The sequence below is a fragment of the Mus caroli genome, chromosome 5, assembly GCF_900094665.2.
Source record: "Mus caroli chromosome 5, CAROLI_EIJ_v1.1, whole genome shotgun sequence".
Taxonomy (NCBI): domain Eukaryota; kingdom Metazoa; phylum Chordata; class Mammalia; order Rodentia; family Muridae; genus Mus; species Mus caroli.
Window position 1 is genome coordinate 20,096,830 of NC_034574.1, and position 24,645 is coordinate 20,121,474.

Below are 24,645 nucleotides of genomic sequence, written 5' to 3' on the forward strand. Positions count from 1 at the left end.
CCCCTGGGGATTCCTGCAGAACATCCTTCTGACTTATCCTTGGATGCTGGGCAGGTGTGGTTTTACACACCTGTAATCTCAGCACTCAAGAAGCAGTGGAAGGAAGATCTCTGTGAGTTCAAGGCCAGCCTGGTCAACAACATAGCAAGTTCCAAGCCAGTCTTGGCTACCTACTTAGATATCCAGGTCAGCCTAGGCTATTTAAGACACTTAAGATATGTTTAAAAAACAAAAACAAAACCCTAAAAATAGGCTGATAGCCATCACAATTCCCACTCTGTGGCATTAAGAAAATATAAACACGCCTGTTGCAGGTAGAGTCTCATATAGAAGAGTTACTATATGCCCGTTCTGAACGGAGTGAGCTCACCAACCTGGAAGGAGGCTGGAGATACTGTTAGTCATCACCTCAATCACTGTTGCTATGGTGACAGAGCAGGTCAGGGGGCCTCTGCCCTGTCACTCTATTATTTCCTTGAGATCCCAGCTGTCTTCCTATAACTAGTCTTTGGGGATACTCTGGTCACCTTACAGTATACTCCCTTCTATTTTGCTGAGGTTAGCTCCAAATAATAATATACTATATCTCACCTTCTGTTTTTCACTTGTGTGAATTCGACCTTTTGCCAGTACTTAGAGGATTTGTGGTCCACTAATTCTTCTACAATTCTTAGTCAAGCTCCCAAAGCATAGCAAGGAGTACAGCACAGGGAATTTACTTTGAAGTTATCTTTCCATGCATTGAGACTGCCACTATTTATAACAGACACCAATACATGGCTATAATCATTGTTTTATGTCTTTAAAGTAGACCGAAGATGATGAAGATGGGATGTCAAGAAAGTAATTATAAAGGGGAAAATAATTTCAAGGTGTGAGAATAGTGTTAGAATTTAAGTGGGGCCACCAAGGTGGGATGTGCACACCCGATATTGCTCTCCACATGAGACTGAAGCCCACGTGGTGGAAGGAGAGAACGGACTCCTGCACTTCCTCCACTATACACCCACCATACCGTCATGTGCATGTACCCACTTTCCCACACATAGAACAAAATAAATAATGATTTAAAAAAATCAGAGAATTTCAGGACAGGCTAGAGATGGCTCAGTTGTTAAGAGTGCTTATTACTCTTTCAGAGGACCAGAGTTTGATTTCCAGGACCCACATCAGGCGGCTCACAGCTGCCTCTAACTTTAGCTCCAGGGTATCTGATGCTCTCTTCTGGCCTCTACAGATACTTACTTGTATGCACATGTGTATGCACACATAGATGCAGACAAATGCACATAAATGAAAATAGGGTTTTTTTTTAAATGTAAGAACATTTTGCTTGTTAATTTTGTACTTTTAACTGCCCCATCATTGTACTATCCTAATTAGTTCCCTAAAGTAAAGAAAGCAAAAGTAAGGGTTGGCATTTGAAGAAAGCTCAGAACACTTGAAGCTTTGGAATAACTAACTCTCTCTCTCTCCCTATTTTTCTTGCAGATGCCAGCAGAAACACTACCCATTCAAGCTACCCACTGCCAGCATCATCATATGCTTCTATAATGAAGAATTTAACACCTTGCTCCGAGCAGTGTCGAGTGTGATGAACCTCAGTCCGCAGCATCTCCTGGAGGAGATCATTCTGGTGGATGACATGAGTGAATTTGGTGAGCAGACACTGTCTGTCTGTCTGGAAAGCAACATTATTCTCTAGTGATACTTGACATTTGGTTTTGTTTGGGGAACTGCTCTCATGTGGCCCAGAGTAGCCTCTCTTTGAATTCCTGATCCTCTTGCCTCCACCTTCAAAGTGCTGAATTCCTGAGTGTGGTTCACCATGCATGCCTTGGCACGGGTATGTTTTATACAGATGTTTCTTGCTATCCCTGATGTATGTGGTACGTAAGACTGACCCAGACCTTGTCATGATGGGTCTATGGGTTCAGCACAGGGGCTAGCCTTGGCTTTAGGATTATTTCAGAAAGAAGTACCATATACATGGAAGAGGTACAGATGATTTGGGGTTTCCCAGATGGATAGGAAGGAAATAAGTTCTAGGTAAAAGAAATGGCACCTTAAAGGTCCAAGATGAGAAGAAACAGGATGAGCATGGAACATGTCTGCATAGTGTGAAGTTTATTCATGAATGTAGGGTTGGAAGGATGTAGGGAAAGGCACAAGGTTGGAATTATTTAAAGGGGGCTACTCAGTGAAAGGCATTTTTGGAATTTTGTCCAAGAACATGGGGAGCTAAGGCTGGGAATGAAGCACCATTGGTAGAGTGTTAGCTGAGCATGCATAGAGCCTTGGATTAAATCCTCAACTCTACATAAGCTGGGTGTGGTGTATACCTGCAATCCCAGCACCAGGAAAGTAGAAGGTTATCCTTGGTTATAAAACAAGTTCCAAGCCGGGCATGGTGGTGCATGCCTTTAATTCCAGCACTTGGGAGACAGAGGCAGGTGGATTTCTGAGTTCAAGGCCAGCCTGGTCTACAGAGTGAGTTCCAGGACAGCCAAGGCTACACAGAGAAACCCTGTCTCAAAAAACAAAAAACAAAAAACAAAACAAGTTCAAAGCCAATCCGAGCTACTTGGGAATCCTGTTAAGAAGGAAAGAAAGAAAGAAAAGAAAGAAGAAAGAAAGGAGAGACAGAGAGAGAAAGAGAGAAGGAAAGAAAAGAAAGGAAGAAAGAGAGAGGAAGAAAGAAAGGAAGGAAGGAAGGAAGAAAGAAAGAAAGGAAAGAAGGAAGAAAGAAAAGGAAAGGAAAGGAAAAAAGAAGAAAGGAAGAAAAGAAAGGAAGTGAGCTCAGGAGGCAGAGGCAGGTGGATTTCTGAGTTTGAGGCCAGCCTGGTCTACAGAGTGAGTTCCAGGACAGCCAGGGCTATACAGAGAAGCCCTGTCTCGAAAAGAAAGAAAGAAAGAAAGAAAGAAAGAAAGAAAGAAAGAAAGAAAGAAGAAAGAAAGAAGAAGAAAGAAAGAGAGAGAGAGAAAGAAAGAAAGAAAGAAAGAAAAAGAGAGAAAGAAAGAGAGAGAGAAAGAAAGAGAGAAAGAGAGAGAGAAAGAGAGAGAGAAAGAGAGAGAGAGAAAGAGAGAGAGAGAAAGAAAGAAAGAAAGAAAGAAAGAAAGAAAGAAAGAAAGAAAGAAAGAAAGAAGAAAGGAAGGAAGGAAGAAAGGAAGTGGAGAACAAGTTAAGAGCGTGACACAGGGAGAGGACCAACTGCACGTATGTACTGGTTCCTCTGTGCTTGCTTTTAAGATAGAATGATGACACTAAAATATCAGTCTTGTTACCCAGGCTTAGACTTCTACATTGGTTGTCCATTTACCTTAGGCAAGCAGGAGTGCCAGGATTCTCATGTCAATATTGGGTAGATTGACCCCAGCTCTGTCATGATTTCAGGCCTTCAAAGTCATCTAACCTACTGGGAAATTAGTCCATGATGAACTTGAAAAAGATATGCTGAGAAGAAAATACATTCCAGGCTGGCCACCCTGTGGGAGTGACGAGGTTGCTCTGTGTGTAACCCAAGGCCATGCTACTGTTTGGAAGTTATATGATATTGGCCATGTGCCTACCATATACCATTTCCACAGGGGTCATCTCCACTGAGTCTTGTACACGAGTGGGTGCTTCTTCCTTCACCCACACTGCCTTATCTGCTCATAGAGCTGAGATGCCTGTAGCTTACTGGACAGGAAATCTCATTCAAGTTGGGTGCAGGGTGCAAAGGTACCTCCTGGCCAGAGGAGTCGTGCTTCCTTTCTCAGAAGTTCACAAATCCTATAGTGGGCACACAGTTCTAGGAGTGACCACATCTGCCAGCCTTTCAGCACAGCACCAAGAGTCTGGAGACATGTTGGTCTCTTGTCAGTTTGACAAGGTGGCTTGAGCAACAAGCACTGACCTGACACCAAGGTGCCAAGCAGACCAGGCTGTTGGTAAGGGCATTTTTTCCTGGTTTCTCCATCTTCCTTTGATCCAGAGAGCTCTTAAGCCTCTTCCTATGAGCCCACTCACAGGGACTTCATCCTCACAATCTAACACCGCCATAGGCCCTACTCCAAGATACTATCACATGGGTGGATTTGATACATGCATTTGGGGCTGATGGACACAAACACTCAGTCCATTATATCTATTGACCTGCATATATATATATATATATATATATATATATATATATATATATATATATATATACATATAAAATGACTGCGCTATCAGACCAACTATCCTTACCACTCCTTGACCTTAGCCTTGGGCTCATGTAGAGCCTCAAACACAGGACACGATGGAACTCAGGATCAATATCTTCCTGATTTTCAATTCAGATTTTATTATGAGTTGTATAACAAAATTTAAACTGAAGCCTGTCTTTCCTGGACATGCCTACAGAGTGCCAGTGGGCTTTCTCAGCTTGAAGGAGTGGGGGGAGGGGGTTCTTGAACTCAATTGGTTTCATAACTTACCTTCAAGCCACTACACAATTAGAAGCAAAGTTGATCACAGTACCACTTGTGTAGTGAGTAGTAAAACCAAGTTAAGCCAAAAGACTTATAACCTATACCTTTTCTACCAAATTTTAACAATTACTTAGTAAAACAATGATATGTCACCAGAAGCATAAAAATTGTGCAGTTTTTGAACCACTCTTCTTGTAACAGGGGCACATTAAAATATATGCAATAGTTAGTGTTTTGGTTTTTTTGTTTTGTTTTGTTTTGTTCTCTTTTGTATTATTTTAGAAATTGGTCATAATGATAATTATTTGGATTTCTATAGATGCAGTTTATAAATTGCCAACTATCAACTATTTTTTCCAGATGATTTGAAGGACAAACTGGACTATTATCTGGAAATTTTTCGTGGAAAAGTTAAATTAATAAGAAACAAAAAGAGAGAGGGTTTTATCAGATCAAAGATGATTGGTGCCTCCCGGGCTTCAGGTATGGATGCTCTCTTAAGCTAGGGTTGTTGCCATCACTAAGCAGGAAATGGGTTCATGTGGCTCACTGTATGAGGGTACACAGCCTATCTTTGCAAGGAAGACCTGGTAGTAGGAGTAGAAGATGATTGGGCACCTGTGTCTGCAGGCAGGAAACAAAGGATGAAAAGGAAGTGGACTGAGCTACAAAACCTCAAGGAGCAACCCAGTGCCTCATTTTCTCCAGCAAGGCTGCACCTCCTAAAGGTTCCACAACTTTCCCACACTGTACCACCAATGGGGCCCAGGTGTTCCACCACAAAAGCCTGTAGAGAGATCTCATATTCACAAGCTACAACCATCATGACAGGGGGCCTCTTCCTTCCTGCATAGGAACTATCTTGGAGACCTTCATGTCACAGCAGGCTTAAATCTTTAATCTTCCATTGCCTCCAAAATATTCTTATCCAAACTATCATTTCATATGGAAGGCAGTCTTTTACCAAGGCCATGGCACCAGTCCCATCACCAACTGAGTGTCTCTAAGGAGACTCCAAAATGGAGTTTGAGATGGATTTTAAAAGATATCAAGATAGGCTCCATGGAGGGTCCTTCACAAAAGCTTTATTGGGGAGGCTATAGCATCAGCTCATTGACAGCAATGGGACTCCAACTGCCTCCCATTCCAGAAAACAAAGAGAACGTCTTGCTGTTAAATGTCGCCAAGGGTATGGCTTCCACACAGCATGATCTAGTCCTCATGCCAGGAGTCAGTAAAGTTATCATTCCAGCTTGTCTTGCACTCTGGAGGCTGCAAGAGCAGGGAGAAGGGTTCCATCTAGAGAGGGCCACAGAGGGTAGAGCCGGATGTATGAGGCTGAAGCTCCAGATCTGACACTGAGTAGGAGACCTGAGAGTCCACGTCTGTGCAGGAGTAAAGAGAGCAAAGCTGGGGTAGGCAGGCTGTGGTACTCACTCACAGGAAATGCTTGACAGCAGGATGGGGCCAGTTCTGGGCCTCATGGAGTCCCCTTGACGCCCTTATATAGATGTTCATATCTTGGCACCCTCCTACTTCACATCTTCCCTCTCCCCTCTTTCTGTACCCCCATGCTAACTGCATCTACATTCAAAAGAAAAGTTGGTTTATAATTTTCTTTTTCATTATTATTTTCTTATATTTCGCTTTACTGGATTCATAGAATGGATAATATAGTTTTGTTCTTTTTTACCAAAAATCAACATAAAGCAGATGACCTGTGTTAAGGAGATTATGCAAAATTTGTCTAAATGTTGTTTAGTCACTTAAAAAAAATCTAGATTTATGGGATTGTTTGTTTGGAGTGAAAATTTCCAAACTTTACAGCACTCTCTTTTTTTTTTTTTTTTTTTTTTTTTTTTTTTCGAGACAGGGTTTCTCTGTGTAGCCCTGGCTGTCCTGGAACTCACTTTGTAAACCAGGCTGGCCTAGAACTCAGAAATCCTCCTGCCTCTGCCTCTCGAGTGCTGGGATTAAAGGCGTGCGCCAGCATGCCCGGCTTACAGCACTCTTTAAGAATGTAATTACTTTGTGGTAATTTAGATGAGATGGAAAGGATTATAAGGTGTGACTTTGATAGAGGCTTTGAGCCTCCCACCATCCCCAGTGTGCCCTCTGCTTCCTGTCTGTGAATCTGGAAGCCCTGTCTCTGCAGCTGCTCCAGCACCATGCTTGCCTACCGCAGCCATGTTCCCACCATGATGAATGATGGGCCCTATCGCTCTGGAACTTGAAACCCCAACTAAATGTTTTCTTCTACAAGTTGCCTTGGTTATAGTGTTTTACCCCAGCAACAGCAAAATAACTAATATGCACTTTTTATTAGAGTAATTGTTTGATGGTTATGAATAATTGTATTGTTGTTAGAAATTTGGTATTTGTGATGGTTTATCACTCTGCTCTCTGAACAAACACAGTTGGCTGGCTGCCCCACCCTTCTTCCTGCCACTCTGTCCCTACCACAGTGTGTGCCTGTCTGTGAGCCAAATAAGCCCTCTCATCACAAAGGAACAGAGAAGGAAAGAAATTTTGCTTGAAGTGAATTTTAGTTAAAAGAGAACTATATTTCAAAGCTTCTAAGAATTTAAACAACCATGATCATTTTTTCTGTTTCTCCATTCTCTGTTGTTTCCTGTTGCTCCTTGTGTGCCCTCCCTCAAGGGCACCTCTCTTGCTTTTCTTCAGACACACCAGGTATGTTCCTGTCTCAGAGCCTCTACACATCATCAGTACCTTAGACATCCCCTGAGGGTCTTGGGAATATCACTGATGCTAAGTGTATGCCACCAGAGTACTGCCAGCTGATGCACAAGCTGTTCTGTGGCTTATGTCTTCTGCTGTCTCAGTATAATTGGTAGCCATTATTAACACAAACACTCCCAACCCCTCTCAAGTTCCTCTGAAACCCCAGACAGCCAAGCCGCTCATTGGCAGGTAGCATATACAGCATAGTCATATTGAATGGGGGATAATTTATGTGTCCTGTAGAATCACGCAGGACAATGTGAAATTCCACCACACACCACACTGGTCAGAGAATCCTGTAGTGTAAAGGCTATTTGTGTCTGTAATTTGCCATTAATAGTTTCAGACTTCAGTTGATCCCTGGGATCTGAAACCATGAAAAGCGAAACTTAGGCTATGAGACATGGCTGTCTAAAAATACCATACTCCTGTACCTCTTTGGCATCCTGTTATCGATGTGGACTAGAGTCCAGATGGCACTTTCTGAGATTTCCAGGTTCTTGTGTCCTGAAACAAAGAGTTAGAGGTCAAACGTAGGCATCACTTCTCAGGTGCCATCACTGTTGCTTTGTTTGTTTGAGGCGGCTTCTCTCACAGACCTGACCTCATTAAGTAGGTGAGGCTGACTGACCTCAGGAATTACCTGTTGCCACCTCCCCAGAGCTAGGGCTGTAAGAACCGGTCACCAAGCCCGGAGAGTTTTTGGTTTTTAAGTGTGAGTGATAGGGGTTAAACTTGGTGGTCTCATGCTTGTAAGGCGAGCACTTAATGACTGAGCCACCTATCTGGCCTCCTGAAAAGATCTTTGAAAACTAAAGTTCTTCCCAGTTCTGTCTACTGCTCTAGAATTTTCTCCAAGCCATTATCTAACCTGCAGCTCTCCAGTCTCCTCTGAATGTCCACCATCCATGGAGTCTCACCATTTTGGACATAATAAAAGCTGTATTCCCCATTTCCCTTAATGCAACTAAGGAACCAAGGATGTAGGAACTATTCAATGCATATTCATTTCATCCAGCTTGCATTTGGATTGAATGCCTTCCCTCCAGGGCACTGTGTTGGATAGTTTTGTCAACTTGACAAAGGAGAGAGTCATTAGAGTGGAGGGATCCTCAGCTGAGAAGATGCCCCATGACGGCTCTAGGCTGGCCTGTAGAGCATTTCCGTAATTAGCGATTGGTGTGAGAGAGCTTAGCCCCTCATGAATGGTGCCACCTCTGGGCTGGTGGTCCACAGTTCTATAAGAGAAAAGATTAGGAAAGCCATGAGAACAAGCCAGTGAGCAGTACTCCTGCATCCTGAGTCCTGTCCTGTTTGAGTTCCTATCCTGACTTCCTTCGGTGATGGATGATGTAGAAAATGTAAGTCAAGTAAACCCTTTCCTCCACAAGTTGCTTTTGGCTATGCTTTTTATCACATCAACAGTAACTCTAAGACAAGGATCAATGTTAGTCTGCTCTTGCCTTCACAGGGGACATCCTGGTGTTCTTGGAGAGTCACTGTGAGGTGAATAGAGTCTGGCTAGAACCCTTGCTGCATGCCATTGCTAAGGATCATAAAATGGTGGTATGCCCTATTATCGATGTCATCAATGAATTAACCTTGGATTATATGGTGGCACCTATTGTAAGGGGAGCTTTCGACTGGAATCTGAATATCAGATGGGACAATGTTTTCTCATATGAGTTGGACGGCCCAGAAGGACCAAGTACACCTATCCGGTAAGATTCTCCTTGTTTGGAGGATTGTAGTAAAAATCAATATTTTCTTTTGTCACTTCTCTCCTTTCTTTCTTTCTTCCTTTCTTCCTTCCTTCCTTCCTTCCTTCCTTCCTTCCTTTCTTTCTTTCTTTCTTTCTTTCTTTCTTTCTTTCTTTCTTCCTTCCTTCCTTCCTTCTTTCTTTTCTTTCTTTCTTTCTTTCTTTCTTTCTTTCTTTCTTTCTTTCTTTCTTCTCTCTCCCTTTCCTCCTCCTCCTCCTCTTCCTCCTCCTCCTTCTTCTTCTTGAGACAGGGTTTTTCTATGTAGCTCTGGCTGTCCTGGAATGCTCTACAACAGGCTGACCTCAAACTCACAGAAATCTGCCTGCCTCTGTCTCTTGAGTGCCGGGATAGTGCCAGTATGCCCAGCTTGCCATTTGTTACCTAAAGTATTGAATGCCAGATCTATTAGATGCTAAGTTTGTTAAAGTGGCATTGTGCCTTGTGCCCTACCTCATCCAAGAAGCTACCGTGGCTGGTGAATGCTGCCCTGATTTCCAATGCTTACTGGATGTAGTGTGTGTGTGTGTGTGTGTGTGTGTGTGTGTGTGTGTGTGTGTGTGTGTGTGTTTGCATGAAGTGTGCTCACATATCTGTGTGCATTTGGAGATCAATCTTGGGTGTCTTTCTTCAGGAACTGTCTTCTCTGGTTTTTGAGACAGAATCCCTTACTGACCTGGAACTCACCAAGCATGCTAGAATGGCTGGCCAGCAGACTCCAGGAATCTGCCTGTTTCCATACCTTCAACACTGAGGTTTCAAGTGCATTCCACCATGCCCATATTTTCAGATGGGTTCTGGGGATTAAATTCATATCCCCATGATTCCTAAGTTGAGAGAAACACGATACTCCTAGCTCATCTGTCTTGGAAACTGTATTTGTAAATGTGAACACAAGATGAGTACACTTTGCAGGCTAGGTCGATGTTGCTTGGAAACTCTGATGTGTGGTGCACTCCTTCTCATGACTAACCCTTTTGCTCCTCAGACCAGGTAGCTGCATTTCCTAACCTTATTGTAGAGCTGTGTGGTCTTATGGTCAGGACCTGCCCACACTTCCTTACCTGTAAGTTCTAGAGCACAATACCCTCAGAGGGTGATGAGAATTGAATGTCTATACAGTTAGCCACTTGGTGTGAACTGCCACCTCCTGGATCTCTCATCTTGGTACTGCTGGACATGATACCATGTCTAAAAACACATCCCAGAAGCTGGCTGTCCTCTGCTGTGCTCCTCAAACACCATCCCTGCAGAGACAGTTCCTCTCTGCCTTCTTCCTCCTCATTGTCTTTCCTCATTGGCCACACCCACCACACCACGGCCAAACATACGCAGGCCTTTAAAGGCACCAAACCATTCCCACTCTCTGCACCCCTTGTCCCTTCTCAGGAGCTAATGTACTCTGCCAAAGCTGAGCAGACAAGAGCCAGTGTTATGTGTCATTCATGGGCCACAGTCCATAGCCTCATACCCCTGTCCTCCCTTACCGTCTCCTCCCTAGTCAAAACTGTGACTGTGTCCCTTAGCTATATGCTGTCTGGACACACCTGGACATGCTTCCCTGGAAAAGCAATCCTGACTCAAAATTCAAGGATGAAATTAAAACAACTTAGGAAGTGGAAGTTGTAAAATTACATAGTAGTTTATAGAAGAACCCTCTGGAATATTCTATTGTTCTGAAGTATTGGCCACATAGGAGCAGCCATCTTCCTAAGCACCCCACTGCCCACTTCCCACCCACTGCCAGTCCCAAGAAGCCTATTAACAGATGCTTCACATTATACTTGCCTACTCCTCTGGCTGTTCCATAGCTCAGTCTTGAGAGTCAGCGGTAGTTGGGAGGAGAGACCCGTTGCTGGCTCCCATTTCCACATATTCTGATGGTACGGAGGATAGATGGGATCCCTGCTATTGGATGTGCATAAACTTAGATGTTCAAGAGAGTAGCAGCGGGGCGTGGTGGCGCACGCCTTTAATCCCAGCACTTGGGAGGCAGAGGCAGGCGGATTTTTGAGTTCGAGGCCAGCCTGGTCTACAAAGTGAGTGCCAGGACAGGGCTACACAGAGAAACCCTGTCTCGAAAAACAAAACAAAACAAAACAAAACAAAACAAAACAAAACAAAACAAAACAAAACAAAACAAAAGAGAGAGAGAGTAGCAGTATGGTACTCCATGGGGGAGTTGGTCCTCTTTGTTTGCTGGACATCTATAATTATGTCTTTGGTGCCAATGAGGACTCCTGACATGCCACCCAGGAATAGTCCTATTAGAATACAAACATGCTGCTCTCTCATTAAAAACAAATACAACTTTACATTCTTTTTCAATTGAAAATAGATTCTTCTCTCATACAATATATCCCAACCAGTTTCTCCTCCCTCTACTTTCTGAGCACCCCACCCCCAGATTCACTCCCCCTCCATTTCCTCTTCAGGAAAGAGATGACAGCCAAACAGTACAAAACAAGATATAATAAGGCAAGGCAAAAGTCCTCATATAAGGCCACACAAGAGAACCCAATAAGTGGAAAAGAGTTCCAAGACCAGGCAAATGAGTCAGCGACATGCCTAATCTGTTAAGAGTTCCATAAAAACACCAGGCTAACAGCCATAACATATATGCAGAGGACCCACATAGCCCCATGCTTGCTGCTTCAGTCTTTGTGAGCCTACGTGAGCCCTGTTTGGTTGATTCAATGGGCCATGGTCCTCCATGCCCTCTGACTCCTACAGTCTTTCCTCTTCTGCAGTGCTCCTCAATCTCCAAGGGGGGAGCACCTGATAGAGACCTCCAATTTAGGTTCTCTTTCCTCATAATGTCTGGTTGTGGGTTTCTGCCCCATCAGCTGCCAGAGAGGAAGCCTCTCTAATGACAAATAGACAAGGGACTGATCTGAGTATAGCAGAATATCATTAGGAATTAGCTCATTGGTTTTTTTTGTGTGTGTGTGGGGGGGGTCAGTTGTGTTTGGTTCTACCCTAGTTCTCGGGACTATCCATTCTCTGGGTCCTAGCAATCCAGACTAGGTGTCCTCTCAAGACATGGGGCTCCTCTCAGAATCATTTTGATTTGCATTTCCCTGATGGCTAAGAATGTTAAACATTTCTTTAAGTGTTTCTGACCATTTACAATTTCTCTGTTTAGATCGGAACCCCATTTTTAAGTAGATTATCTGGTTTGTTAATGTCTAGTGTCCTGAATTCTTCCAATGCTTTGGATATGAGTCCTCTGTCAGATGAGGAGTTGGTGAAAATCTTCCCATCTGCAGGCTGCTGTTTTGTCCCATTGGTCTTTGCCTCACAGAAGCCTTTGATTAATTTATAGTCTTGGTGCCTGCACTGCAACTTTACTTTCTTTGATCCCACTTTCTGTCTGCTGTTTGGCCTTTCTCTCTCTCTTTTGTATTATAGGCAATAGAAAGAGTTGTTGCAGATATGTACTTTATGCTTTGGTGTTTTAAATTCATGTCAGTAAGAATTTGTCACCTCTGGTGGCTAAAATATGTGACCTGTAACCTTCTTTTCAAAGTCCAGTTTCAGTTTTCCTGCCTTTGTGTCTGATCCACTGACTGCCATCTTTCCTTTGCACACACCTGGCCCCTCCCACACACCTGGCCCCTCCCACACACCTGGCCCCTCCCACACACCTGGCCCCTCCCATCTGGCTGTGGTTCTTCAAGGTTCTTCAAGGTGCTTCACCTTGAAGTGCCCAGGGACCACAGCCCTTGATGCTCTTTCTACTGTAAGTGTCCATGATTTTCACCTAAGAATGACACCCCAGATTCAAATAGTATGTAAATGCAAAGCTGCATGCCTAGATTGGGCAGATCTACCACTACACTACTATATTTCCCATCTATGAAACCCCTTGTAACTTGCAGTTTCTCTAGGCCATGTGCTTCTGCTCCATTTTCCTTCCACCTCGTCTCTGTTTTCCTCTCTCTCATTCCTTTCCTTGTCTCCCCTCCTCCCTCCCTCCCTCCCCCCCCCTCAAACTTTTAGCTCCACCTTCCCTTCCACTGCCCAATCACTGGCTCTAGCCTTTATTTTACAAGTTAAAATAGGGAGAAGGTTTACAAGAAGTCACCTGGGTATGGACAAGAATGCAAATAGATACTAGAAAATAGTGTCATGGTTCTTCAGAAATTAAAAGGAGAATAAGCTGGCAGACACCATGCAGGAAGAGCTGCAATGGGCAAGTGAGCTCCCTGGATGTGGCTGGTGAAGCACAGCCCCAGAGACATTGTCTCAGGACTGCTTCTCACTACTGATGTGCTCCTCGAGTTTGCCATTGCCACACTCCTCAGTTATTTGGCTTGGTGAGTGTACACTGGGAGACCCTCACTGTCTATAGCCTGGTGTGATTACTCCTGGGTGACAATCCACCCTATTGGCTAAATTTAGTGCAGATCGATTAGAAGATGAACTTTCCTGAATTAATGATGCTTAGATTAATTCATGACTTTATAGAATTCCTGATTTGACTCATTTTAGGAGGAAAGTTTAAGGAGATGATTTTAGTTGTTTTGCCAGAAGGCTGTAATAAAGTTAGAATCAAGAATAGAATGTTGGCTGGAGAGATGGCTCAGCGGTTAAGAGCACTGACTGCTCCTCCAGAGGTCCTGAGTTCAATTCCCAGCAACCACGTGGTGGCTCACAACCATGTGTAATGGGATCTGATGCCCTCTTCTAGTGTGTCTGAAGACAGTGACAGTATACTCATATAAATAAAATAAATCTTTTTTTTTTAAAGTTCTTTAAACCAGGAGTGGTGGTGCATGCCTTTAATTCCAGCACTTGGGAGGCAGAGGCAGGCAGATTTTGAGTTCGAGACCAGCCTGGTCTACAAAGTGAGTTCTAGGACAGCCAGGGCTATACAGAGAAACCCTGTCTCGAAAAACCAAAAAAAAAAAAAAAAAAAGTTCTTTAAAATAAAAAGAATAGAATGTGCCCCTTCCTCATAGAATAACAAGTAAAGGGTTCATAATAAGGACTATAATGAGCCTTCACAATTACACTGATGCTGCATATGGACCTCAATTGGATCCTCAACCCGCAGGAAAACTCAGGGTTCCGGTTACAGGCAAGCAAGGAGTTGGCACAGATGAGAAACAGACACGGATGGATGCAGAAAGAGTGTGTATCTGAATGTAATTTGTCAAAGTGAGCATCAGTCTTCTATATTACAGAAAACAATGAAGTTAAGTGATACATTAAGGCCATCCAAGGTACATTGAAGTTATCTGATGCAAAATGACTTTTACAACAAAACAGAAATGCAAATGCGTACTAAAAGCTAACAGGAAGCAACTGGGACAAAATCAATGTTAACAACTGGGATCAAAAGCAGCCCCACCTAAGGTCAGCTTAATCTTAGAAGCCAGGGGCAAGGGCTTCAAACCCTTGCCATAGTTCCAATTCTAGTCTATTGTATAGTCCACCTTCCCCCTAGGCCATTGTAAATTCCTGTGTATGGGAGTGACTCAGCTATCTATAATTCTAAGTATTTACTCTAGTTCCTTCTTAGACCACAACCTACCTTCTTCCTACATCGTTGTAAATTCCTGTGTAGGGCAGTGACTCCGCTATCTGTGCCCATGGTCGGCTCAAAGACTGCCTAGGACTGGTGAGGAATCTAACTTAGCTATATGTCAAAATCAATCCTTAGAGGCTCTCATAATAAAGCAATATTGAGGGAAAGCACACAGATCTGTTCACCGACTAAAGCAAGGACAGATTTGGAGCATTCATTATTACAGGGTGCCATGGTTCCAGGAGACTGAATTTCTGTGAACTTTTCAACTCAGGACTGCGTCCAGGCTTTTGGGCCTGTCACTCGGGTCACTAATGAAGTGGATGCGGCACACTAAGAAGAGAAATAGGTTTGGGACAGATTTGTGATCAAGAAAAAACATTCATTCTAGGTCAGGTCCACTGATGAAGCCCCAGGTGTGCACCATGATAAAGCAAGGCCATGAGAAGCTGGTGCTTTGAACTTGTAATGAGCTTACAGAGTGAAACACTGCTTTGAACTTACTATCGACATCCTTCTATAAGGTCCCTTTTGTGTAACATTTTATTTATGAGGTAATTTTTTCTTTTTCTTTCTTTTTTTTATTTATTTATTATATGTAAGTACACTGTAGCTGTCTTCAGAGACTCCAGAAGAGGGAGTCAGATCTCGTTACGGATGGTTGTGAGCCACCATGTGGTTGCTGGGATTTGAACTCCAGACCTTCTGAAGAGCAGTCGGGTGCTCTTACCCACTGAGCCATCTCACCAGCCCCGGTAATTTTTTCTTACATAGAAAACTTTTTGTCTTAATCTCAGCACTTGGGAGACAGAGGCAGGCAGATTTCTGAGTTCGAGACCAGCCTGGTCTACAAAGTCAGTTCCAGGACAGCCAGGGTTATATAGAGAAACCCTGTCTTGAAAAAACAAAAAGAAAAAAAAGAAAGAAAAAGAAAACTTTTTGTCTAAAAGGTTATAAAGAGCTGAAGCAATAATAAAGGTGCTGTGAGCCCTTTTTGCTTCATCCAGTGTGCATATGTTTGTGTGTGCATCTGACTTTTTTTCTTTTCCTTTTTTTTTGGCTCAGGAAGAGTTGATAAACTCTGAGATTCTTGCCTAACCAGCAAGAGGCCCCTTGAATAAGAGAGTAAAAAGACCAACTAGCTAAGTTTCTTTTCTTAATCCCCTGCTGCTATCAGCAGGAGTCAATTACAAGAATCCATCAGCCTTTGACCTTCAGCAGCTTCGTCCCACCTCAGTACCTGACCCTGTCTGGGCAGCACCCCTGCTCCCAGCAATAACCCCTGACCAGCAATCCCATCACTGACAACATGCCTAAAGGAAATGAAGTCAGTATGTTGAAGAGACGCATGTATGCTCATTCTACTCTAGCACTAACAACAGCCTGAACCAACCTGTCTATTACAGCTGAATGGATAATGAAAATGTAGTGCATGGATACAGAATAATGTCCAGCCAATAAAAGATGACATCTCACCATTTATAAACAACATGGATGATCCTAGAGCCCACTAGCCAACTGAAATGTCACAGACAGACAGGCACCACACCATCTCAACAAGTGGAATCGAAGAGTGGGTCTCCTGGAAGTAGAGTGGAATGATGGCTACAAGAAGCACAGAGGCCAGAGAGGGCACCAGATCCCCTGGAGCCTGAGTTACAGGTGCTTGTGTAACTCGTCCTCTTCAAGGTCCTCTTCAAGAGCAGTAAGAATTCTTACCTGAGGAGCCAACAGTAGCATTCCATATGTTTTTAGGAAAATTAAAGATCACTATTTCTCTCAAATTTTTTCACTATTTTTAACTCTTTTCTAGGTCACCTGCAATGACAGGAGGAATTTTTGCTATACACAGACATTATTTTAATGAACTTGGACAATATGACAAGGGCATGGATATTTGTGGAGGAGAAAATGTGGAACTTTCGCTAAGAGTAAGTCAGATTCCTTGTCTCCCTCATGCAGTTATGTGTGTATACAAAGAGAGGTGATGGCTCATTTTGTTGTAGAGAATGGAGCCCAGTTTGTGCCTACTGGGAAGAGCCCTTTCCTGAGCAAGAGTGCAATCTGACTTTCATATGAGCACGTGTTTTCTCCATGAACATGCTAGACTGGTGACACACAGAAGGGCGTGCAGCAGATGGCAGGGCTCCAGAAAACACGAGATAGGACAATATGCATGGTGCAGAAATCTAATATTTTAAATCTATGTGGGTCCTCTTCTTTTCCCCTCTATCCTGTTTTGTGTATTTTATTTTCTCTTTTCTTCCTCTCTTTCCCCGTCCTTCCTCCTTTCCTTCCTTTTCATTTCTTTCTGGTAGCTGATCATTTTAGTCATTTGTGCATGAAGAGACCAGAGACCAACCTCAGGTATCATTCCTTAGGTTTCTGCTGTTTTGTTTTTTGAGAGTTTCTCATTAGACTAAAACTTTGCTTGTTAGCTAAGGCCAGTGAGCCCTAGAATCCTCCAGAACCACCCAGGTTCTTCTCTAAAGACGGTCTCAGATTCCCATGCTTTTGTGGCAAGTGCTTTAGTGACTGAGCCCTCTCAACAGTCCTTTTTTACTCATTTTTGCTCTTTTCAGCCCAGACCTCATAGACTTGCTGTATATACACAGATATCTCAGCAATGTCTTCTCCTTCAAGCTCCTACTTGGAATCCTGCAGGGCAATGAACTGTGAGAGGAAGCCTGGTGTATAAGTCAGGGTTCTCTAGAGTCATAGAACTTATGGGTAGTCTCTACATAGTAAAGGAATTTATTGATGACTTATAGTTTACAGTTCAACTCCCAATAATGGTCAGTAGCAGCTGTGAATGGAAGTTCAAGGATCTAGCAGTTGTTCAGTCCCACACAGCAAGCAGGCAAAGAAGAGAGTGAATCTTCCTTCTTCAAATGTCTTATGTAGGTCTCCAGCAGAAGGTGTGGCCCAGATTAAAGGTGTGTACTACCATACACACACACACACACACACACACATACACACATGACCTTGAACTCAGAGATCCCCCTGTCTTAATCTACTGGAATCCATAGCCACTATGCCTCAAGATCTCCATACCAAGATCTAGATCAGAAACTTTTATCTCCCAGCCTCCAGATTAGGGTCACTGGTGAGCCTTCCAATTCTGGATTGTAGTTCATTCCAGATATATTCAAGTTGACAACCAGGAATAGTCACCACACCTAGTAAGGTGGAGCTAAGGCTAGGGATGGTAGGAGCTTCACTCGCTCCCAACACCAGAACCCTGTCATGTAGCCACAGCGCACCCTCCCAAACACACCCCCAGAGAGATTTATGGCCATCAGTCATGTGGGGCAAAACCCCAAGATCTTCCACATGTAGAGGGGGCATCTCTAACATCTCAGACCAAGCCAATAGGAAATACCTACTGTCATATCCCACCCCACCCCAAAACTGTATGTAAGATCCTATCCAGAAGGAATAAAAGTGTGTGAGAATCACTCGATTGGCTGAGAGCATTTGTCATAAGAGCTGTAACACTGCCAGGGAAGGGAACTGCTTTTCTGAAACTTTCACTACCAGAAGCTCCCTCCCCTGCACTTCCTTCGCTGGCCAGCCAGCCTTCTGCTCAGCCTGGCTTAGCTTGGTGTCTCAGAGCAACAGCAGCAACAGCAGCAGCAGCAGCAGCAGCAGAGGAGGCTGCAGGAGGCAATTTCTCCTCCCTTCTCAAGCCCTTTCCCCTTCACTTAAACCCTCCCACCTGGCTCTGCTAGAGATCTCCAAGGATAGCCTCAGATATGCAGGCCTACAGAATCCTCTAGTCTAACACATTTGTTAGTTTCATCATTCACTCCCCATTTCATGGGTTCCCTTCTGACAGAGATAGTATTGTATAACACCCAGGCCTCTGGGTTCATACCCAAGGAACCCCATGGTGAAAAGAAAGACCCAATTTCTAATAGTTGTCCTCTGACTTCCATGTGAGCTGGGCCACCCACCATGTACAGGTGGACACACAGATGAACAGGCACCCATGTAACCCCCCCCCAATAAAACATAAAATGTAATGAAAGGCAAGTGCGCTCCATTTCAGGCCATACAGTTCTCATAGACAGCAAACGACAGCTAACTTCCTGTTCAAATGTATCAATGATCCCTAGACCAATATTTCCAATGATTCCATTCCTAATGGCTCTTTGAATAAACAAATATGTGATAATTAAATTTAAACTAGTAACTAGTTTAAATACTGTTCTTGACACTGGCCACTGACAACAAAATAAAACTATAAACTGGCATGGTGGTACACACCTTTAGTCCCAGGACTGGGAAGACAGGCAGGTGGATCTCTGAGTTCAAGACCAGCCTTCTCTACAGAATGAGTTCCAGGACAGACAGGGATACACAGAGAAACATGAAACCCTGTCTTTAAAAACTGAAAAACAAAACACAAAACCAAAAACAAAAAACCCAAACAAGCAAAACAACAAAACAAACAAGAGCAACAACAAACTAAAAGATCATGGTCCCCGTGGCTAACACAGCTGACAGTACTACTGAAGTCCACAGTCGCCTGGAGACTGTCTCTTGAGGAATCTGTTTAAGTTAGAGTTAGCCAACAGTAAAGGAGCTCACCTTCCCAGACAAGCATTCAGAAGAAACCACTGCCCTGCCCTTTCCTTCCTGCAGCAGTGTCTCCTAAGGATTGTGGTAGTCTCCCATCCTAGGACAAGACACCTGCCAGACCTCCTTCCAGGGGTTATCGGGGCTCATGGTGTGAGCACACATGGCCATCATGTTGGGGAAGAACTTGCTCTGGATGGTCATTCTGCATCCATCCTCAGAAAACAGAGCCAGATGGGTTATTGCTCAGCACACTGTTCTCTGTGCTGTCCAGGGCCCCAGTGCTCAGCACAGTTATCTGTGTTGTCCAAAGCCCCAGGCCATGGAATAGCACTGTCCACTGTTAGTAAGGGGCTTCCTACTTCAATGAATTCAATCTAGACACTCCCCAAGGCACACCTACAGGATTTTAGGTCCTGCCAAGTTCACAACTCAATGAATCATCCTAAGGCCACAGAACAGCATGAGAACACAGCAGTGTAAGAGTTAACTTCCTATGCCGTGGCTTTCTGTTATGTTGGGGTATAGTTATTTAATTTCCCTTTGATAAGCACAGTGGAGAAGCACAGAGTACTCTGTGGTCATATTAAAAGGGAACTGAGCCATCTCTTTGTTGGGATGGCTCCTGAAGTAGCTTTATATCCATTTCAAGGATTTAAAGGATTAAATCTGTCTGGTTTGTTGGGTGGGTTCTTACACCTAACTCATGTTGTGGAAACATTTTACAGATATTAAATCAATTCTTCCAGGCCTGTAAGATGGGTACTGCCATTATCTCTTACTTTTAATGAGAAAACAAAGACACAGAGAAGTTACACTACTTCCCAAGTTCACAAAAAAACAGTAAATTCTATGCTCCAACCCCATTGCTTCCTTCCTCACATGAACAGTTTCCAGTCTTGGGGCACTGCTGTACACCTCTATTGTTCTCAGCTCTAGCAGACGTGTGGGAGAAGCCTCCAGGGCCCACCTTTGCTTTGGTTGCTGAGTTCTGTGGCTGCCACAGATCATGGATACCCATGCAGCTCTGCTTCACATCCAGCCCTTGAATGGTTCTCATAACCAGCTTCGGATTTTTGTGGCTTCACAGTCCTGGTTGGCATTCAATGGGCCTTGACCACCTGAAGTCTTAACTTGCTCATTTTCCAATACCTCATCTCCATCCTGGCATCCCTCCATACTGCCAACGTGTGCTACTCCGAACACTGAGAGACCTTGACCTCTGCTCTTAAGAATGACTACTTAAGGGCTGGAGAAGATGGCTTAGTGGTCAAGAGGACTGACTGCTCTTCCAGAGGTCCTGAGTTCAATTCCCAGCAACCACATGGTGGCTCATTACCATCTGTAAAGGAATCTGATGCCCTCTTCTGGTGTGTCTGAAGACAGCTACAGTGTACTCATATACATAAAATAAATCTTAAAAAAAAAAAAAAGACTACTCAAGGAACCTTGATTCTCAACCTCACCCCCAAGGCTGAATCTCTTTGTTGTTGTTTCAAGACAGGGTTTCTCTGTGTAGCCCTGGCTGTCTTGGAACTTGCTCTGTAAACCAGGCTGGCCTTGAACTCAGAGATCCACCTGCTTCTGCCTCCCGTGTGTTGGGATTAAAGATATGAGCCACCACCACCTGGTTTAAGGCTACTTCTTTAGATATAGATGCCAGCTGAAATCCTTCCTGGTCAAGATCACTAAGCCTGTTTGGTTCTCTGACATGAACAACCATCTCTCCACTGCAGAGTTCTCATGCATTAACGTAAGCAGACTTCCAACCCTTTCCTCTTACATTGACTGTCTATATACTAAGTGAATGGGTTACTCTTTTTGGTTCATCTGCTCAGAATTTTAATTGCTGAGGATATTAAGAATTAGTCAGCTAGCCATCTCAGTGTCAGTTATGCTGTGTAACAAAGTACCTCCAAGAGGAATGGTGTAAAACCTAACACTCAGCTTCCCCTGCACATGTCCACAGGGTGACTCAGCAGAGGCTCGCTGGGTTGGGCTTTAGTGTCTGGGCTTAGCTGAGGTCTGGAGTTATTTCCATGAGCAGCTGACACACGGAACATGTTTTTCTCACACTGCACAGCAGGAAGATAAAAGTGAAGCCAAACCACATGGCATAGTCCAGCTTCTGTAGTTGTGATGTAGGCAGACATCCTCCTGGGCAATGCCTGTGAAACGCAAGTACAGAATCAGCGTGTCCTCAGAACCAAGATGAGGAAAGGAGAGTGAGAAAAAATGTTTACTGACCAGAGTTTGAATCTGTCATTCTGGGTTTGTGGAATGAACACTAAGTCAATGTAAAATTGATGAAAATGAAACTTGTGTTAGGAGAGGCGGTGCCTTTCTGTCAGTGAACTTTGGTCAGTAAATTGTAAATGTATGTGGAAAACTGCATCAAAATGCGGTAGCTTAAAACCACAAGCAGGACGTTGATCTTCCGGGTACTGTGACAGGGTTGTCTACGCCGCCTTTTCGGTGACGTTTTAGTCTTCCGCATGCCCCCCCCCACCCGCGCCCTTTTTTTCCCCCCTTCCTTTATGTTGTCGCCACTCTCAGCCTTCCACGCCCGCGCATGCCTGGCCTTAGGCTCATGACTCACCATCCTTCTGCCGTGTGGGCATCTGGTCAACCCCGATGAGCATCGTCTCCACCCCTAACCCTCCAGACTGGGGTTGCAGGCAGGTGCAGCCATGCCCAGCTTTTTGCATGGGTACCAGGAACCCAACTCAGATCCTTGCTCTTGTGGAAAGTCCTTTTAAGCCATCAAGCTTTGTTTCCCAATTTGCACAACTCACATAAAGACAGTAAGTTATCTTAATGTGTGTTGGTGTGTCCACACATACATTTGAATTATATTGACTAATCTCAAGTCTTAGGGTGTACATTTTCCTATATTTAACAGTTTTCAATGACTGCATCTTGCTTTCACATAGTGAATATAATATGTGCGGCGAATATATGTTTATATATAAATAGCCAGAACTTGACATGATACTGCTAATACCTGGAAAAATACAGGAGGAAAGAAAGAAAATCATTTGCCACTCAGACCTCAAGTTCTTGGGGTAGACTTCCTAAATTTGAACCTGAGCTCTGCCACTCAGTTATTCCACATCACTGGAAAAACTTCTTAACCAATCTGTATGTTAATTTTCTTCTTTGTAAATGGGAAGTGTATGATCATAGCACCTACAGTATGAGACTTTGATGAATGTATTAAGTTTATTACATGGAATAAAATAAATGGAATAAGTATTAGAGATTGGGGCTGGGAGTGTAGCTCAGCTGGTAGTGTGTGTGCCTAGTATGAGCAAAGCCCTGTACTGAACCCCAGCATGGCATAATCCACACGAGGTGTCCTGTCGTACCACTGCAATCTCGGCACTGAAACTCAGCATCATTCCCAGAAAGTGGGTTTGGGGCTAACATGGGCTACCTGCCTTGATAAGCAAGCAACCAACCAAATTCTCTCTCTCTCTCTCTCTCTCTCTCTCTGTGTGTGTGTGTGTGTGTGTGTGCGCGCTCATATGTTCTAGAGCAGTTGCCAGTTACTACTAAAATAATCAAGCGCTCATATGTTCTAGAGCAGTTGCCAGTTACTACTAAAATAATCAGTTATGGTCTTGTCTAGATCTGGATGTGTGGAGGCCAGCTCTTCATACTCCCTTGCTCTCGGGTTGGATGTAACAGTAAGGCCCTGAGTCAACACAGGCTTGCAAACCAGAGTGCCTTGTCAAGGAATTTACTGCGAGTGGTTCACGTCTGGCTAGATGAATACAAGGTGAGCATGCCTCTGACTGGGGAGAGCAGATTCTGTTCTTAAGACTCTTCTACCTTTCCAGATACAGACTGCCCCGTGTGTGGAGCCCTTCAGTCTCTCACACACAGAAGACCTCCTTAAACACAGACACACAGTGGGTATCTGACATTGTGCCTTGGTCTCTGTCTTAAGTTTCTGTCCTGGTTTGCTTCCCCGTTGCTGTGATAAGACACTGACCAAAAGCAACTTAGATGAGGAAGGTTATTTTGCTCATTCTTCACATCACAGACCATCATCCAGAGATGCAAAGGCAGGACTTAAGCAGAGACAACTGCTTACTCTTTTGCTCTCCATGGCTTCTTCAGCCTGTTTTCTTATACAACCCAGGACCAGGGATGGCACCACCACAGTGGGCCGGACCTCCCTATAACAGATAGCAGTCAAGAAAACGCTCTACATGCCAATCTGATGGAGGCGATTTCTGTCTGGAGTCCCTTTTCCCAGATGGCTCCAGTTTGTGTCAAAGTGACAAAAATGAATCAGCAGTTGCTTTAATTCAAGCTTTTAGATTATGAAAGTAAAAATGAGATTTCTTTTATAATCATGGAGCTGTCAGAGAATTCCTGCTGAGGCAGAAGGATTGCGAGTTCAAGCTAGCCAAGGCAATGTAGTAAGACCCTGTCTCAAAAGCCAAGGAGAACGAGATGGGCCAGAGGTTACTGTTACAACAGAGCATATACTGTTGTAGTACCTGAGTTCAGTTCCCAGAACCTGTACCCAGGTAAATCAGTTATTGGTAAGCCCAGCCCCAGAAGATCCGACCTGACGTCTGGTTTCTGCAGGCACCTGCACTCAGGTATACATACATACCTCCACAAACATACATACATATGAACTTACTGTGTAAGTTCAAGACCAGCCAAGGCTACAGAGTGAGAACACTGCCTTAAAAAATAAAAAGTTGCCGGGCGTGGTGGTGCACTCCTTTAATCCCAGCACTCGGGAGGCAGAGGCAGGCAAATTTCTGAGTTCGAGGCCAGTCTGGTCTACAAAGTGAGTTCCAGGACAGCCAGGGCTATATATACAAAGAAACCCTGTCTTGAAAAAAAAAGTTAAAAACAAGAAAAAGGAATATGATGGCTATGTGCCATGTATTTAGGAGCTCTAGTTCTTTACAGTACTGCAAACCCGTAAGTTATAGATACACACACAACTGCCCCCACTGGTGCATCGGTAAAGTATAGTGGTGAACAAAGAATGTATACCCTGTATTTTCTTCCTATGCAATTAAAAGTGAGCAAAATTAACCTTTGAGATTAACACTTGGAACGCAGAGGAAGATAGATCTCTATGGGTTTCAGGCCAATCTGGTCCTAGGCCTGCCAGGGCTACACAATGAGACCCCTTTTCAAAAAAAAAAGGTGGATTGGCTAGGGAGATGGCTCGGTGGTTATAGTCATCAGTGTATCAGTGTTCTCTGGAGGAACAGAACTGATAGACTGAATATATATTCATTATATATATATATATATATATATTGATATATATCATTGATATGTATATCAATTCTCTCTCTCTCAATTAGAGTAGGTTACAGGCTGTGGTCCAGATAGTCCAACAATGGCTGTCTACCAATGGAAGATCCAAGAATCCACAACTTGTTTACTCCATGAGGCTGGATGTCTGGATGTCTGAGTTGGTATTCAGTATATGCTGGAATCCTGAAGAAGTAGGTTCTAATGGCAGTAAAGGAATGGACTTGCCAGAGAGAGAGAGAGAGAGAGAGAGAGAGAGAGAGAGAGAGAGAG

General features: G+C 43.8%; 1 protein-coding gene across 1 annotated transcript in view; it reads left to right on the forward strand.

Annotated features, from left to right (window-relative positions):
* The window catches only part of Galntl5 (polypeptide N-acetylgalactosaminyltransferase like 5), a 39,606-nt gene that overhangs the window by 11,642 nt on the left and 3,319 nt on the right, over positions 1–24,645 (forward strand). Inside the window, exons 4-8 of the mRNA XM_021162174.1 lie at positions 1,492–1,658; positions 4,819–4,941; positions 8,675–8,924; positions 16,307–16,424; positions 22,709–22,858. Coding sequence (XP_021017833.1) covers positions 1,492–1,658; positions 4,819–4,941; positions 8,675–8,924; positions 16,307–16,424; positions 22,709–22,858 — 808 coding nt within the window. The remainder of the gene's footprint in view (positions 1–1,491; positions 1,659–4,818; positions 4,942–8,674; positions 8,925–16,306; positions 16,425–22,708; positions 22,859–24,645) is intronic.